This window comes from Sapajus apella, unplaced genomic scaffold, assembly GCF_009761245.1.
Source record: "Sapajus apella isolate SASKATOON/1434 unplaced genomic scaffold, GSC_monkey_1.0 scaffold36, whole genome shotgun sequence".
NCBI lineage: Eukaryota > Metazoa > Chordata > Mammalia > Primates > Cebidae > Sapajus > Sapajus apella.
Window position 1 is genome coordinate 24,133,803 of NW_022436976.1, and position 19,464 is coordinate 24,153,266.

At 38.9% G+C, this 19,464-nt stretch overlaps 1 protein-coding gene and 1 non-coding gene across 16 annotated transcripts in view; both read right to left on the minus strand.

Moving 5' to 3' along the window:
- Positions 1 to 19,464, minus strand: part of PATJ (PATJ crumbs cell polarity complex component) — a 395,978-nt gene that overhangs the window by 280,769 nt on the left and 95,745 nt on the right. For all 15 annotated transcript variants that reach the window (XM_032296822.1, XM_032296813.1, XM_032296821.1 and 12 more), the window contains one exon: positions 4,585 to 4,794. In XM_032296822.1, the coding sequence (XP_032152713.1) occupies positions 4,585 to 4,794 (210 nt within the window). The remainder of the gene's footprint in view (positions 1 to 4,584; positions 4,795 to 19,464) is intronic.
- Positions 8,150 to 8,251, minus strand: LOC116564189. Its single transcript, XR_004274778.1, has one exon. It is a non-coding gene; the product is annotated as a U6 spliceosomal RNA (small nuclear RNA).

A 19,464-nucleotide genomic window follows, 5' to 3' on the forward strand; every position in this document is an offset into this window, starting at 1 on the left:
TGCTGGGATTACAGGCGTGAGCCACCGCGCCCAGCCATAGAACAAACTTTCTTTAATAATTAAAAAGAATACCATATTCAGGTCAGAGCTTCCCAAACTTTTAAAAGTATTTCTTAAAGAAAAATCACTCACCCAGGGATAGACCTTATATATAAAACTATCTATGTACCTGGCACAAATTTAAGCACTTTAAATATATTTAATATATTAACTAATATATTAATATATACTCTAAGAAGTGGGTCCTCTCATTAGTCCTATTTTACTGGTGAGCAAAAGTGGACATATTAATTTGCCAAACATTAAATGACTAGTCAGTTAGATATTCTGGCTGTGTAGTACTAGAGCCTATGTTCACAATTACCATGCCATGCAATCCTCATCTTTTTTTTTTTTTAATTGAGACAGAGTCTCGCTGTGTGACCCAGACTGGAATGCAGTGGTGTAATCTCGGCTCACTACAACCTCCGATGCCCTGGTTCAAGCGATTCTTTTGCCACAGCCTCCAAAGTAGCTGGGACTAGAGGCATGCATCAACTCTCCTGGCTAATCCTTTTGTATTTTTAGTAGAGACGGGGTTTCTCCATGTTAGCCAGGCTGGTCTCGAACTCCTGACCTCCCAGATGATCTGCCCACCTCAGCCTCCCAAAGTGCTGGGATTACAGGCATAAGCCGTCACGCACAGCCAATCTTCATCTTATAGATGAGGAATGCAGTAGCTGATGAGGTTGAATAACTGGCACAAGGACACACAGCCTTACAAACCACATATCTAAGCAAAAACCCATAGCTGTCTGGCTCAAGAGTTTTATTGTCAGTTCTGTTCAGTTAGGTCTGAAGATATAATGCAGTTTTTAAAGTCATTTCAGTCTGGGCGTGGTGGCTTACATCTGCAATCCCAGTACTTTGGGAGGCTGAGGCAGAAGCTTCACTTCAGCCTGGGAGTTCAATACTAGCCTGGGCAACATGGAGAGACCCTGTCTCTATTTGTATATTAATCAACAATAATAAGTCATTTCATTCATTTTGTGGGTCGGATATGTTTGAGGTAAGTTTTTAGAAAAGATAAAAATATATAATATGAAGTATATAGATATATATACATGCTGTATCTATATAAATACAAGACTTAATAAAAATAATTTGTTCTCATCACCATTATATATTCACAGTCTTTCTGCTCCACCCTGACTTTGGATCTGCTTCTTCATATTCTCTGTCCCCACTTGTGCTGTGAATTGAGTAAATGTTCAGTTAATTAGTTAATAAGATAACATTAGTCAATAAGATAAGTGGCCGCCAACTTTACCATTAGAGAGAGGGAGAGACCTCAGAGAAGATCCATGCCTGGTTCCTTGAATCACTATTTATAGATATGAGCAGTTTTCCCAGAAGACCCCAGATGTTAAAGGAGGCTTACTTAGTGGTTAAAAAGCAAAGAAATATTGAAATTGACCTTTCTCTCAATCCCTTCATTGGCCTCCCACCCCTAAGTATTCTTGGCAGCCTTGGACTCACTGAGGGAAGCCTGGGTGAGGTTCCACCCACAATCACGTCATTCCAAAATACTCTCAAGAGTAATGCTCCAAGGTCCTTCCACCAGATATAGCACAAGGATCCACACCCAGTTGCTACCGACTCTTGTTTTGTTTTGTTCGTTTTGTTTTGTTTCGTTAAACAGCCCAAGACTTCCTAAAACTGTTTCAAGGTAAAGGTTGTGCTGTTGAAGTCCTCTAGGACACAAATAGTTTGGGATGTCTCCATGCAGCCACACTAATCTGGCAAATAACCATCAGGGAAAATCTAGACAAAGTTCCTGCTACAATCCAAAATACTAAGAAGATGAGGTCCCATAAAACATGCATAGTTTTCCCATCTTTAATTTATCCAAAACTCAAACCAAGAACCTCATGGCATCATCTGTTGACCACAGTAATGCCCACACCAAATACACAAAAAGTCAAGAATTTATTTAGCTATGCGCTATATTCCACTTTGAAATATTTAAAGTATCTGATAGGTATAATACACAGGCAAGAATAAAAAAAGTAATACATGAAGACCACCGTTTAGTCTTCCATGCAAAAATATTATATGCATAACGAATCTATCTATATACGATTGATTTGTCTATTTGTCCCTGCCAAGATCTCATGTTGAATTTCAATCCCCAATGCTGGAGGTGGGGCCTGGTGGGAGATGTCTGGGTCATGGGGGTGGATCCCTCATGGCTTGGTGCTGTCTTCACAATAGTGAATGAATGCGTACTCACGTGATCTGGTGGTTTAAAAGTGTGTGGCATGGCCAGGCACGGTGGCTCATGCCTGTAATCCTAGCACTTTGGGAGGCCAAGGCAGGTGGATTGTCTGAGCTCAGGAGTTCAACACTAGCCTGGCCAACATGGCGAAACCCCGTCTCTACTAAAAATACAAAAATTAGCTGGGTGTGGTGGCGCATGCCTGTAGTCTCAGCTACTTGGAAGACTGAGGCCTGAGAATTGCTTGAACCTGGAAAGTGGATGTTGCAGTGAGCCAAGATTGTACCACTACACTACAGCCTGGACAACAGAGTGAGACTCTGTCTCCAAAAATAAAAAATAAAATCAAATGTGTGGCTGTGTGGCATCCCCACCCTACTCCGACTCTCTCTTACTCCTGCTTTCACTGTGTGGAGTGCCTGCTGCCGCTTTGTCTTCCACCATGAGTGAAAGTGCCCAGAGGCCTCCCCAGAAGCAGAGGCCACCATGCTTCCTATACAGCCTGTAAAACTGTCAGCCAATTAAACCTCTTTCTTACAAATTGCCCAGTCTCAGGTATTTCTTCATAGCAATGCAAGAACAGCCTAATACAATCAACATAGCTATTTCTATCTACCTATCCAACTATCTATACATACGAACTTATGTGATTCATGTTACATTAAAATGTCTCCTAGATTAAAGAATTGGAGATAAGAAATACCTTAGGAATTCTCTAGTCTTGTCCAATCTTTTCAAAGATGAACAATATAGGCTCAGAGAAGTGGCATACCCATTGATCAAATTACTAGTATAATGTTTCTCAAAGTACAAAACTCTGCATCAGAATTACATAAGCGACCCATTGAAGAGGTAGACTCCTGAAGAGCATATCAGAATTACTACTAAATGAGAATTTCTGGGAGTAGAACCTGGGAAACTGCATTTTAACTACCTCCCAGGTGACTCTTATATACATTACATATCTTTAAGTTTGAAATGGGCTAACTTATAGCAAAGCCAGAGACAGAGTTCAGGTTTCTAGAAATCCAGACCAACAATTTATTACAACCAGACTATCTGTTTCATACATGCTGCATACAAACTAACCAAGTGACTGACAACATAGTAAGACAGGCAGGTACAGCACTGTGGCTAAGAACACAGGGTTCAAAGGCGCCCTGCTGAGTGCACATTACAACTCTACCCCTTACTAGTTATAAGACCTTGGTTGAGTTACTCAATTCTCTGTGCCTCATCTGTAATGAAGGTAACAAAAGGCCTATTCTTAAAGTTGCTGTACGGATTAAGTTAGTTAATATGTGTAAAGGGCTTAAAAGAATGATTGACATTTAGTAAGCACTTAGCAATAATAAAACTGGCTGAAAAGCATCATCATTAAGTTTTTATGTTGTTGTTGTTGGTTTTTTTTTTGCATTAGAGGCCTCCAGAGCACCATAACTGTAATGGGGTCTTCAGTCATAAGCAGCAACCTGATCATAAGATAAAGCAACAAGATGACTTCAAGAAGGGGTTCTTGATGCTAGGAGTTACAAGTTGCTTTGATGGACAGAAAAGCATATTAAAATATCACTGTTATATGATTGAAATGCTATAGTTACCAGGATTTCAGCTTATCATACCACCTTGACATCATTCCCAAATAAAAGTCAAAATGGAAAATATTTATTTTAATTTACATATAAGAATAGCCAGGTACAGTGGCTCACTGTATTTTGGGAGGCCAAGGCAGGTGGACTGCCTGAGCACAGGAGTTCAAGACCAGCCTGGCCAACATGGTGAAACCCCATCTCTACTAAAAACACAAAAAGTTAGTAGCTAGGCATGGTGGCACACGCCAGTAATCCCAGCTACTTGAGAGGCTGAGGCATAAGATTCGCTTGAACCAGGAGGCAGAGGTTGCAGTGAGCCGAGATTGCGCCACTGCACTCCAGCCTGGATGACAGAGTGAGACTTTGTCTCTAAAATGATAATAATAATAATTTGTATATAAGAAATGTGCTGAGAGCTTAGAAGTCTGTGCTAAAAGTATGAAGATGAAAGCAGTAATAAGAGTGGTAGTAGCAGAACCAGCAACATTCACAGCTAGTATTTATTTAATAATATGCTATACATTTAATGAATATCACCTTTAAACCCCAAAATCCTATGACATAGGCATTATTTTTTCTGATATTGTAAGTCAAGGAAATTAAGAAACCTGCCCAAGGTCACACACAAAGTAAACAGTGGAAAAGAAATTCTCGGCCAGCTATATGTCTTCAAAATCCATGTTCTTAACTGTTATACCATTATCACTTCCTATATTAATAAAATGCAACACTCACCACCAAAGGCTTACAGATTCCAAGACGTACTATGCCTGGTGGCACAGCTTTCAATACTTCCACAGCTTCAGCAAGTGAGGTGTTGTCCAAACAGTATTCATTGACTGAGACCAGGCGGTCTCCAGGTAATAGTCCTCCGCTTCTTTCTGCTACGCCATCTGCTACCAGGGAGCGGATCACAATCACTGATCTTGTAGGATCTAAAGGGTCCTGTGAATCAAGCAAAGAAGAAAGATGAGGATATGCCCTGAAAATAAATATGCAATCTTAGGACAGCGTTGACTCAAGAATCTCATTTGACCACTTACTTCATGTGTTTAGCACTCTGGTGATAATCTTCTAAACACATAAAAATAAATTAAAATCTCGCTCTAAGCCAGGTATGTTTGTATACCTCTGTATAATCCCAGCTTCTTGGGAGGCTGAGGTGGGAGGATTACTTGAGCTCAAGAGTTGGAGATTAGCCTAGGCAATATAGCAAGACCTTGTCTCTAAAATAAGTTTTTTAAATTAAAAAAATTAAAAGGCCAGGTGCAGTGGCTCATGCCTGAAATCCCAGCACTTGGGGAGGCCGAGGTGGGAGAAACGTTTAAGCCCAGGAGTTCAAGACCAGCCTAGACAACATGACAAAACCCCATCTCTGCAAAATACACACAAATTAGCCAGGTGTGGTGGTGCGTGTCTGTAGTCCAAGCTACCTGGGGGGTGGAGCGGGGGACGCTGAGATGTAAGGATTAGGGCTTGAGCCTAGGAAGTCAAGGCTGCAGTCAGCTATGGTTCACTCTAGCCTGGGTAACAGAGCAAGACCCTATCCCCAAAAATAAATACATAAAACATCACACAAATATCAGCTTGTATCAAGGTGAAAATATAATCTTAACAATTTCAGTAGCATGTCTGAGTGCCTAAAACATAGATTTCCTGTTAAAATTTTTGGTGATTGATACTTAGATAAGAGTCTAGGAACAGTTAGGCAAGATTCTCTGACATTCGCAAGTACAGTTATATAATGGACCAAAGAAAAGCCTGTCTATTACTCCTCTGGAGCCATAATTAAGCTCCAAGAAAAGCATTAACATAATGATAAATATAATATGGGAAATGATACTCTGTTCTTATGCCTTCACCAGTAGTACAGAATCCTCCTATAAAACCATACAAGTCCAGAAAAGACATGGAAACCATGGAAGAGTCCACTGTATTTTCCAAAGTATATTTATAAATAATATGACCTAAAATGATGATATAGTACCCTTAGGTCACAATTACTCCAATATATAGTAACTATGAATTTATGAACAAAAGCAATGTACAGATCTCTCTCACCCAATGGGAGGGCCCCATATTTCTTGATAAGCACTGAGGACAACACTGACATTCAATGAATACATCTAGTTAATAAAAACCAGTTTATATCACCACTATTGTATTCTGATTTAACAAACTGATATATAGCACTTACTATATGTTGGGCTTGACAATCACTAATTTATCTAATCCTTAGAACCCTAGAATGTAGGTAGATTTATTGTCTGTGTTATACGAATGAGGAAACTGAGGCTCAGCAAGTTAAGGAAACTAGCCAGTATCGCCCAGCAGATGTGTGGCAGAGCCAGGATCCAGCCAGGCGGTCTGGCTCTTAAGTCCTTACTCTTGACCACCACACTCTGCTGCTTGCTCTGCATCATAATGGACAGAAGAAACAAAGAGTTGTAAATGGAGAAGAAAGACATATTCACATGGCAGAGTCTCTTAACTTGTCTTAACAGTGGAGGTGTAGTAACTTAGCAAGCGGGAGAAAAAATAATGACATCCCAAACGCAGCAGCGTTCACTTTGGTTTCTCTATGCTTCTCCCATTGTTTCATTATGCACATTTCATAATGAAATGTTCCACAAGGCAAGGTATTGTAACTTGAGATTCTACTACTCTAGCCTCTCTCAAACCCTTCCAGGGAAAGTAGAGAAAAACTGCTAGGTTTGTGTGGGAATTATAAAACTTTGGAATTAGCAAAGTAAGAATTTGCCAAGTTCAAAAGCTATGTCTGTTTGAAGTGGCTGATGATTCTTTTGAAGTTTTCTGATCCAGTTTTCTATGCCTCTGTGTTTCAGACATCAGCATTCATTTTCAAAGTACTACATGAAATTTTAACCAAATACACCATATTTAAATCAAAAAACGCTACATAGCTAATTCCTTGAAGAATGCCTTCAAATGTAACATCTTGCTTTTTGCAACTAACCTTGCCTTTCTACCCCCAGTCAAGAGTCCTTTTTACATGCTCTGATGTATACCACCACATATTTATGAAGAGAATTACAAGTAAAAAGCAGTGTGGGGAACTCACTAATGAAGCAGTGTGAAACTATAATTACACCAGTATTTTCAAGTAGAGGGAGCTATTGCATAGGGAGAGAACAGAAGAGGACCAAAAAGTACAGTGGCATATCAGCAGGCAATCGACACCGTAATATAAAAGAGCTGTCTATTTTGTCACTGGCAACCATGAATCACAACACACTTTTCATCCTGAAATATGAAACCATTACATTTTAAGTTTGACACACTAATAAATAAGCTGTACAATTATTTCGTTCATTTAGGATGTCAGTTTTTGATGAAAGACTTTTTTATTGGGGGGGAAGGAGGCTACATAATAGCTTAATCCTCTCATAAAAGGCACAGCGGCTAACATTCCTTCATATTAATAATTTCTACACTTTCTTAGAGAAAGCGGCAGCAGCAAAATATACCAAAAGCAAATAAATGATTGCACTAAGTTGTCTGTGAACAATCTCTGCAGTTTCATGTAACAACAAAATATAAAAATATTATTTTTAACCCAAATAGGTGAGTAGGTTTTCAAAATACAACCTACTGAATGATACTTTAGGAACATTTTAAAGGGAGGTTCACCAGAAGGACATGGAAACAAACTTCTACCCTTGAAAGATGAATAGATTTCCCTTATTGCCAGAAAAGTCATGGTGAGTACTAATTTACACAAAGTGAGGCCTTCTTTAGACCTCCTAGTGACAGGTGTGCTTGCTTACTAAAACATATTCAGGTTTAGACCACTAGTTATTCTAAACACTAAATCTAATCTACCACCCCTTTTCCTGGAGGATAGAACCCAAAGGCAGCTCCTTTGTCATTTGGGGGGCAGGGAGGGGACCAATGAGCCACCTCTGAAGATGCCCCATTATGTATAATTGCACTTCATTTTCTATGATGACTTTTCTGCCTGTGATTTCCCACATAGCTGAATGAAATCGCTTTAATGAGTAACAGTCATTTCCTTTCATTTCCTGTACATCACATACAGCAGCCACCCTATGGAAAAACAGCAGCTGCTACTGCCTACTGGGGTGGCTGCTATTCTTGAGGCTTTGCTGCATAAAAATGCTCAAAAACCAGCCTGACTCAGGCTGCTTCTCATCAGAAAGGTCCATTTTCTACAAATACAGTCTACAATATTATGTGCATGTTATAGCAAACAAAATGTTATAGAGATACTTCTCAAAACCCCTACTCAACCCCTAGGCACCCAGGCCTGTTTACATAGATATACATGAAGTGCTTCACAAACGTGCATGTTATCCTTGCACAGGGATCATGCTGATCTCTGTATCATTCCAATTGTAGTGCATGTGCTGCCGAAGTGCACATCCTTGACGGCATCTTACTAAAATTATTCTGTCTTCCTACTAAAAACAAAGTCCCCGTCAGCTTTTATCACCTTTCATCGTAATTTTAAAATCTCTTATATTTCTTTTGGTAAATAACACTGCAAGGAACATTGTGTTTAAGAATAAAGATGCTGCTTTAGAAGAAACAGCCAATAGAGGGCACTAAAGACCAATCATAGAACATGAGAAACATAACACTATGAAAGATAGTGTCTTCTGAAGGAATTTTTTTCCTCTTTATTCAAAAAGTTTATATTATTATACATGCACTAATAGTGCCCGATATATTTGGTTCAACCCAATAATTTCTGAAAGTTGTACCCTACACCATTTTTTTGGGGTGACAGAGTCCCACTTTGTCACCCAATGCCTCAGCCACCCGAGTAGCTGACATTACAGGTGTGCACCGTCACTCTCAGCTAATTTTTGTATTTTTAGTAGAGAAAGGGTTTTGCCATATTGGTCAGGCTGGTCTCAAACTCCTGGCCTCAAGTGATCCATCCTCCTTGGCCTCCCAAAGTGCTACAATTACAGGCACCCAGCCAGATCCTTACACCTTTTAAAAATATTATTAAAAACTTGTCCTTTGTAGTGACATGGATGAATCTGGAAACCATCATTCGCAGCAAACCGACCCAAGAACAGAAAACCAAACACTGCATGTACTCGCTCATAGATGGGTGTTGAACAATGAGAATACATGGACAAAGGGAGGGGAGCATCACACACTGGGGTCTGTTTGGGGGTGGCTAGGGGAGGCACGCGGTGGGTGGGGAGGTTGGGGAAAGATAGCATGGGGAGAAATGCCAGATACAGGTGACGGGGGATGGAGGCAGCAAACCACCTTGCCATGTATGTACTTATGCAACAATCCTGCATGATCTGCACATGTACCCCAGAATCTAAGTATAATAAAATATATATATTTATTATCAAATGCCTATAATTAATTAAGAACAGCAAACTTTCATTGGAATAGTACACGTGAAGACAGGAGTGTGGACCTGAATTCTACACTTTCTTACTCAGCTAGGAAATCCTGGTGAACCACGTAACTGATCTGCCTCCTAAGTGAATGAAATCACCAAGCCAGACTGAAGAAAAGTGGGTAAATGGATTTTCAAGGTTTCTTCAAGTGACGCTAATGTTTGACGTTTATTAGAACATAGGATGTTTTGATGTTGGGGAAATCCAAGTTGACAGACAGACCCCTCTCCTCCTATATCCTGAGTGGCATCAGCACATAACCAAGCTTTTCCTTCTCCCCCTCACCCCTCCATTGAGTGGCTCACTAAGGCATGTCAGTTTGACCTTTTATCTCTTATCTCTTCTGATTCTTCCTTTCCATTTCCACTGCCTCCGCCTTGGTTCAGCTTCTTGTTATTTCTGAGCAACTGCTATGGTTTGCTGATAGGTCTACCTGTGTCTAACCTTGTCCCCATGTGTCCATTTTCTACAGAGATAATAGAAGCGTCTTTAAAAATAAAAAGGTGATCATAATTCCTCCTCTGCTTAAAATAACTTCAGCGACACCCACTGCCTTCAGGATAAAGTCCTAACTCCTTCATTCCTCATGAAAGGAAAATCCTTGAGAACGCAGTTCTGTCTGTCTCTCTCTCTCCCGACATGTACCACTGCCTGCTCCCGTTTGCCCAACACTTAATCCCAACAGTAAAGAACCACGGAAACCCAGGTATTATGAAATGCCTTGTCATGCTGCATGGCATAATGCAAGTCATTCCCTCCGCCAGGAATGCTGTCCCTCACTCACTGCCATTTGTCTAGACTCTGCCACCAGTCAGCTCAAGTGTCTCCTCCAACGAGAATCATTCCCTTACTCCCTGAAGACCCAAGCACTTCCTACTCTGTGATATCCCTAAACCTAACAAGACCTTCAATTACAGCATTTGTCATAATATATTTCCTTTACTGTTTGACCTTCTAGAATTAGTTTGGTCTTTCTGTTAGATGTATCCACAGCTTGTTGCATTTTCTTCATTAAAACACTTTTTACATTTTACTGAGATTATTGTAAATGACTTCCTTTAAATTACTTCCTGCTAAAAGTAAGCTTTAGGAGACCAAGAATGTGTTTGCTTATTTGTTGCCTGATTTTCAGGGCCTACTACAATGCCTATCACAGAGAAGGCCCTGAAGAGTAGTTAAAATGTCGAATAACTACCTATTTTGTTTCTCCCTTCCCACTGGACAACAAGTACTCCAAAAGCAAAACCCACATCCCATCATATAGGAATGACAACAACAGTTGATGACACTAAGTTCTTGCCATACCAGGCTCTGTTCTAAGAATCTTATTTATTTGAACCCGTTTAATCCTCACACCATCATGAGATAGGTACGTACCATAACTATCCCCACTTTCTTGGTGAGGAAATTAAGAAAAATTAAATAACTTAACCAAAGCACGTAGCTGGTAAATGGCAGAGCCAGAAATTAAACCAGTCAAATTCCAGTGTGCTTTTAGCCACACTACGCAATGCCGCTTCTCTAACTTAAGTATTTACTAAATGAATGAATGTCGAAAGACGACAAATATGTTAGAAGACATTTTTATCATCTTACAAAAGTGTATAAAACTGAATCCCTTAAATATCACACTTGGCCACTAGAGGTTTGTTTCAGTACCTAGCAGATGAAAAGTTAGAGAGTACAGAACGTGCAGCATGCCTGCATGTACAGGTAAAACATGCATTTGTTTGACAAATTTCAATGTACAGTTACTTTCTCAAGAATCCATTCATTTGGTGGGCATGAGAACACCTTTACATGAATGAATTCAAACATGTGATAATCATTATGCTCAAATGGATGGGTTTCAAAGTTTCTGATGTGTCTATAAAATGTATTATATGAGTATTTGTGTACATTCCCAAAGATCAAAGAGATTTCACATAAACTAAGGCAGAGTGCAGGGGCATCACCTGGAGCAGAGAGGTGGTTCAGCTGAAATGTGGCTCTGTCAGAGAAAGACATCAACTCGAAGATGTGGAGAGCTCTAGTTATGAAACTGCTCCAAAACCTAGACTGCAAATCCAAGCTACCATGGCAAACTCAGTAAAAAGACATGAAGCAGAGCATGTGACATAGAGGAGACAGAAGGAATTAACAAGAAAAATGTCACATGTAATAAACTGGCAAACGCATCAGTAAGAGGTATTCAGGAAATAAGAAGAACATGAGACACATACCAAGAATTGTTCTAATATTTAACATTTATATGCTTTGCAGTATTATCCCAATAAAGAAACACAAGGTGTAACAAAGACTTAACTACATCCAAAGTGAAGAATATCTTTTGGGTTTGTTGTTCAAAAAAATCTATTCTGTATGTAACACTCAAACTTTTAAAAACATTAAATAACAGGATAGGAATTTAAAGACCACGCAGCAGGATGACAAAGAGATGGATCAATTGTGACTCTTATTGTCGACTGCGTGTATTAAACATAAAGTTGGTCAACTAAATTCCTGAGAGGAAATATGGTAATTCATAGAGTCTTTTTTCTTTTTTGAGACAGGGTCTCACTCTGTCACCCAGGCTTGAGTGCAGTGGCACAATCACAGCTCACTGCAGTCTCCACCTCCTGGGCTTTAAAGAATCCTCCCACCTCAGCCTCCTGAGTAGCTGGGACCACAGGTACACACCACATTCAGCTAAATCGCTTTTATTTTTTGTAGATGGGGTCTCCCTATGTTGCTCAGCAGATCTCAAACTTCTGGGCTCAGGGCATCCTCCCGCCTCAGCTTCCCAAAGTGCTGGGATTATAGGCATGAGCCACTGTGCCTGGCCTAATTTATATAGTCTAATGGTATGTTATTAAAGTTCTAGGCTGGATTGCATAGTTCACCACACCAAAATACCCGCTCTCTGGCTGTATTACAGAGATCCTTGACAAGGATGAAATGATTCCAAGGAAGGACTAGCAAAACAACTTTAATCAACTCTGAAATAGAAAGTATTCTACAAGTGAAAAGAAACAATCTACCAATCAATAAATTCAATGCTATAGCACATATCACTACAAAACTAGGCTATAAGCTTCATTCCACAGATATTTGTTTTTATTTCAGTAAAAGAAAGTATGTTTCAAAGATAATTTTAAAGGAACTACAGACACTGATTTCTGGACAACATGAATAGTTTACTATGTAATACTAGATAAGAGAATTATTCCAACTCAATAACGTTCAACTACGGAAACTATGAATACGGCAGGTAGCCAAACATTGGCTTCTTGAAAGGTATACTCTTAAATGTGGCCATTATTATTTGAACTAAGGAGTATTCAGTTAAAATCTAAATTAATTAACAGCTAAATAAATTTTCAAAGCAAGATCTCAAGGAAGTTGCTAAAATAGAGAATGTAGGAAGAAATCATTAAATTTAAAAGGAAGACAGCTGGCTGGACACAGTGTCTCACACATGTAATCCCAGCACTTTTGGAGGCCAAGGTGGGAGGATCACTTGAGTCTAGGAAGTCAAGACCACCCTGGGCAATACAGTGAGACTTCATCTCTAAAAAACATTAAAAATAAATAAAAGGGTGACAACTATTTCATTCTGGAGGTAGGCAAAAGAAGAAACTGGGTACAAAGAGGCAAAGGAAATGTTCTTTTACAAACATAGACACACGCAGAGAGAGATTTATATACCTTAAGGAAATAGGAAACCAGTAATCTGCAGAAGCTTGGTGGCACCACTAACACGAATTAAAATTTTCATTGTGCATCATGTCAGAGAACAGAAATTCCAAGATTTTTAAAAGGAGAAAAGATATATAAGAGAGGGAAACAATGAAGACAGCTATTCAGCCCATTAGTGGCAGGATGAGTGTGGATTAGAAGAGACAAGTTTTGAGGCCTAGTTTGGTCCCCACCTGGATGTGTACAGTTTCATGAGTGTTTCCATTTCTCTGAGTCAGTTTCCTCACAAATGTAAAATGAAAAAGTTGGATACACTAGTTATGATCCCTTCTCTCAACTCTAAAATCCTATAACTTAATTTGACAAGAGTATCGTGACTCAAATATGTCCATAATTTCTATCCAAACATTCACAAAACCACTATAAAAAGTAAGGAAAGATATAAGTTAATTCAAAACACTGCATCGGCAATGAAGCTGATGTACACTTGGGTCACAAAACTCAAAAAGGTTATTCCATCATTAAAGGAAAAAAAAGAACAACAAAATACATATGACAGCATGTGTCCTTTTTTAATAAAATGTGTCTTAAAACACCTTTTCTTTTTCCTTTGCCATTTCAGAGCAACAAAAGCCATGTCAGGAACCATTTGCTGAATTAAAATCACAAGAACAGTTCTGGTTTAAAACAATAGGGTATAATTAATAATTTCAAAAGACTATCTTCTGATTTGAACAATCAGCTAAGCATTTACTTTTGGGAAAGAGAAATAAACATATTTACAGTGAAAGCAAAGCAATAACTAATTGATTCTAATGAATAATGAACAAGCTATCTTATCTAACATCTAACTCCATTTTTAACTATTTTATAATATAGCAAAGTATTACACTAATCATACCAATTACCACAACACCATCATGTTCAAAGTAAGTGCCCACAAAATACATTCAGTCCACTCAAGATAGATTACACTGATATGGTTCCTGGCTCCTTGTGTCTTATTACTTCCTAAATACTATTAGGCAGTAAGAACAGATTTTTCCACACATCAGACATAGAACTAAACGGTCCCAGGGCTACACAGTAAGCACAGCACAGAAGGCAATAAAAAGTAAAATGGAAGAGAAGTGGACAAAGAAACTTGCTAAAAGATCAAAGTATATTCTAAAGAGGAACAAAAAGTGCATAAGCTTGCATATATACTTTTATCCTTTAAAGCTTAGGACTTTAAAAACCTATTTTAAGCACCACAATATTTTAAATGGTTAAAGCAGGAGTCCCATGGAAATCACTTCTTGCAGACTAATTCCTTTGTTATATCCCCTTCTGGTCTCCTACTGAATAACTTCTTTGTATATTAGATACATTCCTTGGATGTTTCATCTCTTGAAAGTTTTATGTCATGCTGGAATTGTTTACATGGTTACCAGCTACTCCTGGTCCAGGAAGTTTGCTAGTTGTAAGGAAAACAAAACAAACCATACAATTGTCCTTTATCTAAAAGCCCCATCATCTTGCCAAAATGCCTGGGATTCCACCAGGCAGACAGTAGTACTCAAGCACAATTAAAATTACATTAGTTGTGGCCGGGTACAGTGGCTCATGCCTGTAATCCCAGCATTTTGGGAGGCCAAGGCAAGCAGATCACTTGAGACCAGGAGTTTGAGACCAGCCTGGTCAACATGGCGAAACCCATCTCTACTAAAAATACAAAAAAAATTAGCCAGGTGTGGTGGTGTGCACCTGTAAGCACAACTACTCGGAAGGCTGAGGCAGGAGAATTGCTTGAACCTGGGAGGCAGAGGTTACAGTGAGCCAAGATAGCACCAGTGTACTCCAGCCTGGGCAAGAGTAAGACCCCCTCTAAAAAAATAACAAAAATTACATTAGTTGAAATGTGAATATACTTAACACTACTGAACCATTCATTTTAAAACAGTTAAGATGGTAAATTTTATGTTATGTACACTTTATGATTTTTATAAATGTAGAATATGAGTTTATAAATAAGAAATACTCCATTATCTTGCAGAAAAAAATTATATTAGTTGAAAGTTATTATGATGCAGGGAAAGTATAGACATATACAAGTTTAAAGTTTTGCAATTTTGGAATTTATTTTAATTTTCCAAATAAATCACTGTCAACTTAACCTAAACACAAATACTAGCCAAATGATAGTGATCAAGTTTTTTAATCTTGAAGATTTGAGTTTCTGATTTGTAAATGGAAATAACAATAGTACAGATTTCAGTTATTAAAAGCGTTCAACAAGGCATGTAATATGCTTAGTAAGTCCATAGTAATCACTTCATAGTAATAACTTCTTTTCCATCATAAATTTCATAGTAATAATAATAATAATGCTATTTTGTAACTTAGTAAGTCCATAATAATCACTTCATAGTAATAACTTCTATTCCATCATAAATTTCATAGTAATAGTAATGTTATTATTATTACTATGAAAATTATGATGGAAAAAATGTTAGAGGGACATACGGGTTTCAGGAGTTAAACAGTTTCCATCCCATTTACTGCCCTCTAAATTCAACTGAGCATATGTGACTTAGACCAACAGTGCTATCATCTGCTAAACCCTTCACCTCGTGATGGTACATTCAAATATTAAAATATGAAAATATAGGGTTGTATCTATGCCCTCCAGATATGCAGATCTATAACCTCTTGAATGCACAAAGAGAGGCTCAGAACAGCATGGCATTCTCAGTTTTCATTCTCCCTGAGCAGACACTGTAAGATGGGAGCCATCTCTACACTGGGAGACTGCCTGACGACACAGCCACATCAAAGTCACAGGATGCCCTTCATTCTTTAGAAAAGGTTCTGCAGTGTTTTGCTCTTTTCTTTCTACTCCTTGAAAGGTCAACCAAAGCTGATATATAGCACACAAAATGTAGAATTAAAACTTTACTAACTTTGAAACTGTACAGGAAAAAGGCCAAAGAGTCCTGCTAGGAAATCCAAGGTAAAGCATACAGTTTATACTCTGGGGTGGCAATAAATAAATAAATAAATAAATATTATGTCAGTGAAGAGTTCTGGCCAGGTGAGAAGAGTAAAGGCAAGGGATCATAGGGTTCAAGAATAACCTGAAGAAAAGCTTTTAAAATTATATTAAGTATGTCTCTCTAGAATGACAAAATAACTAGAAATTTCTATCACCTTTCAGTTGAGAAATAATTATAAGAATTAGCATAATTTTCGGTCTACAGACTACACCTGACAAAACCACAGACTCAGGAGCTCAGCGCCATTTACTAACTGGGTGGTCATGAGCAAACGCCTTAACCTCAGCATCAGTTTTCCTTATCCATAAAACAAAAATGATTATAGGCCCTGTAGCCTGGAGGCTGTAGAGAAGATTAAATCAGTCAATATACCTAAAGCATTTTAAACAGTGCCTGACTCAGAGTACAGTAGTCCCCCCTTATCCATGGGGAATATGTTCGAAGACCCCCAGTGGATGCCTGAAACCACAGAAAGTACCAAGCCCTATATATACAATGATTGTTCCCTTACATACATACCGATTGTATTAGTCCATCTTCACACTGCTGTAAAGAACTACCTGAGACTGGGTAATTTATAAAAGAAAAGGGGTTTAATTGACTCACAGTTCCACATGGCTAGGGAGGCCTCAGGAACCTTATAATCATGGCGTAAGGCAAAGGGGAAGCAAGGTACATCTTACATGGCAGCAGAAGAGAGAGAACAAGTGGGGAGCTGCCACACACTTTTAAACCATCAGATCTTGTGAGAACTCACTCGTTATCACAGGAGCAGCATGGGGGAAACCACCCCCATGATCTAATTATCTCCTACCAGGTCCCTCCCCTGACACATGGGGATTATAATTTGAGATGGGATTTGGGTAGAGACACAGAGGCAAACCATTTCACCTACGATAAAGGTTAATTTATAAATTAGGCACAGTAAGAGACTAATAAGAAAATAGAGCAATTATAATAACATGCTGTAATAAAATATATGTGAATGTGGTATCTCTCAAAAATAGCTTAATATTTTCAGACTGCAGTTGACCATAAGTAATTGAAACCAAGGGAAGTAAAACCTCAAAAAAGAGGGAACTGTAAGCAGTACAGCATTGTCAACTGTTAAACCTGTGGCCATGTTTTCTAAATAAAAAATCATAACACAAAGTTTTCAAATGATCTTTCATTAAAAGAAATAAAATTTGAAAGTTTAGGAAAATATTAAGCAATTCAGTTAAGAAAGAAAATAAAGACATGAAATGAGGACTAACTTATTAATTCTGGGTTATTCACTGCAGCTAGAATGTCCAATCCCCTACTGTCCACACAGCAGACCTCAATTCCCCCATAAGGCCTCTCTGGATCCCAAGAAATAACACTCAGAGAGTCTTTTAGTCTTACTTTCACCATTGCTAAAATTATAACATATTGTACAGAGCTGTTGCCAAGTCTGTTCTCTGTATTATGTTGTAATACATGCTTATTCGTCCACTCTCTGTCTACTCTAAATTGAATTTAAACTCCATGAGGACGGACTTCATCTGATTTGTTCACTGCTAGCTCCCCAATGCCTAGAACAATACCTGGAAGAAGAGATGCTCAGCAAACATGTATTATGTATAAGATCTTTAAGGGGAGTATATCTTTTCATTTTTATAGTCTCCATATTGGCTCATATCTTTTAAAGGTGAGAATGAATAACAAACATAACAAATCTGTAATCAGATTCTATCTTTGATAATCTTCATCATCAGCATCACCATTTTTTAGTAAATATAATAGGAACACTGATTATTTTGTGCTAAGAAAATCATAGGCGTTTATATCCATCTTCCTTTTTTTTTAAGACCTGGTCTCACTCTGTCAGCCAGGCTGAAGTGCAGTGGTGTGATCACAGTTCACTGTGGCCTCAAACTCCTGTGCTTAAGCCTCCCAAGTAGCTGGGACTATAGGTGCATGCCACCATGCCCAGCTAAATTTTTTTTGGTTTTGTAGAGACAGTTTCACTACGTTGCCCAGGCTGGTCTTGAACTCCCGGCTTCAAGCAATCCTCCTGCCTCAGCCTCCCAGTGTTAGGATTACAAGCATGAGTCACCATACCCAACCTATACTCATCTTTTTATTTAGTCCTTGTAACCTTATAAAGCAAATATTACTTCTATTTTAGATATTATCATTTTAGTAAATGGAGAATAAGAAAGACTAACAAGCTTGCCAAAGTCCTAGGAGCATAGCCAGGATGCAAACCTGGACATTTGGGCCCTTTCTGACTCGTAAGGTAGTGCTCAACCATACTTTATGTTCACGGCACTGTACTGATAAATGTAGTATCAGATTAAATAGTCAGGCATGATGGTGGGCGCCTGTAATCCTAGCTACTCGGGAGGCTTAGGCAGGAGAATCGCTTGAATCTGGGAGGCAGAGGTTGCAGCGAGTGGAGGTTGCAGTAAGCAGAGATCTTGCCACACTGCACACTAGCCCGGAGGACGGTGCCAGACTCCAGCTCGAAAAAAAAAAAAAAAAAAACCTGCAATATCAGATTAAAATAAAATACAGAGGGAGGGGGTGAAAGGGAAACTTGAGCCCTACAAATTGTGTGTAAGAATCAGCCAGTCAAGTCAATCCACTTCCAAGCATCATTCACAGACTAGACGTTTGGTAAGAGAAGGAGGCAGCACCACTTCCAGGCACTCACTGGGAAAGCCTGGCTTTTCTGGATCACTGCCTGCTCCGAACGACACCCACGAACAGGGCGGAGCAGCACAAATCACCACGCCTTGAACAAACAGATTCCCAATACCTATTTGTTAATCTGATTCAATCACTCTGGCACACTCTAGGAAGGGCTATGACTTTATCTACTACCATGGTTCTTAATACTCACATCACACTCAAGTGGGAACTCCAAAACACACCCATTGCTGCAGGTAGAAGACTGGTGATAAAATACCTCTAGAGACCAAGTTTCTTCTTTAGATGAACTATTCCTATTCTTTTCCTTTTTTAAAAAATAGTTGTTCTTTTTTTAATTACATGAGAGATAGATGCATAGCCAGGCTGATACCCACACCCTTCCTGGAATATCTTGAGCACTTCGCAGAAGAGATGTGATTACCAGGCATGGCAGTAAATCTGAGCACCTTTATGCCCACATTTTAGCTCTCTGTGGCCATTCCAAAAACACTGATAATTATAGTTTGGCCATTTCTGAAATACTCATTAAAGATAATACTGCAGATTCACCATCTTCAAGAACCTCTCCTCCTCAGCAAAGCCTTTGAGTATGAAGCAGAAACTGCATGGACAAACATGTGCTAAAAGGAAAGCTACCCTATGAGAAAGCACCACCCAGCTGACAAGCATTTGCTGCTTGCCCGTTATTCTCCTTCGCCCCCACTAGACACAATGGAATTTTTTGCCAAATTCATATTCCAGAGCCATGAAATCCCTGCAAAGTTCAACATCAGGCCTGACTTAAGATCTTTGGGGCCTCCTGCTAACTTCAT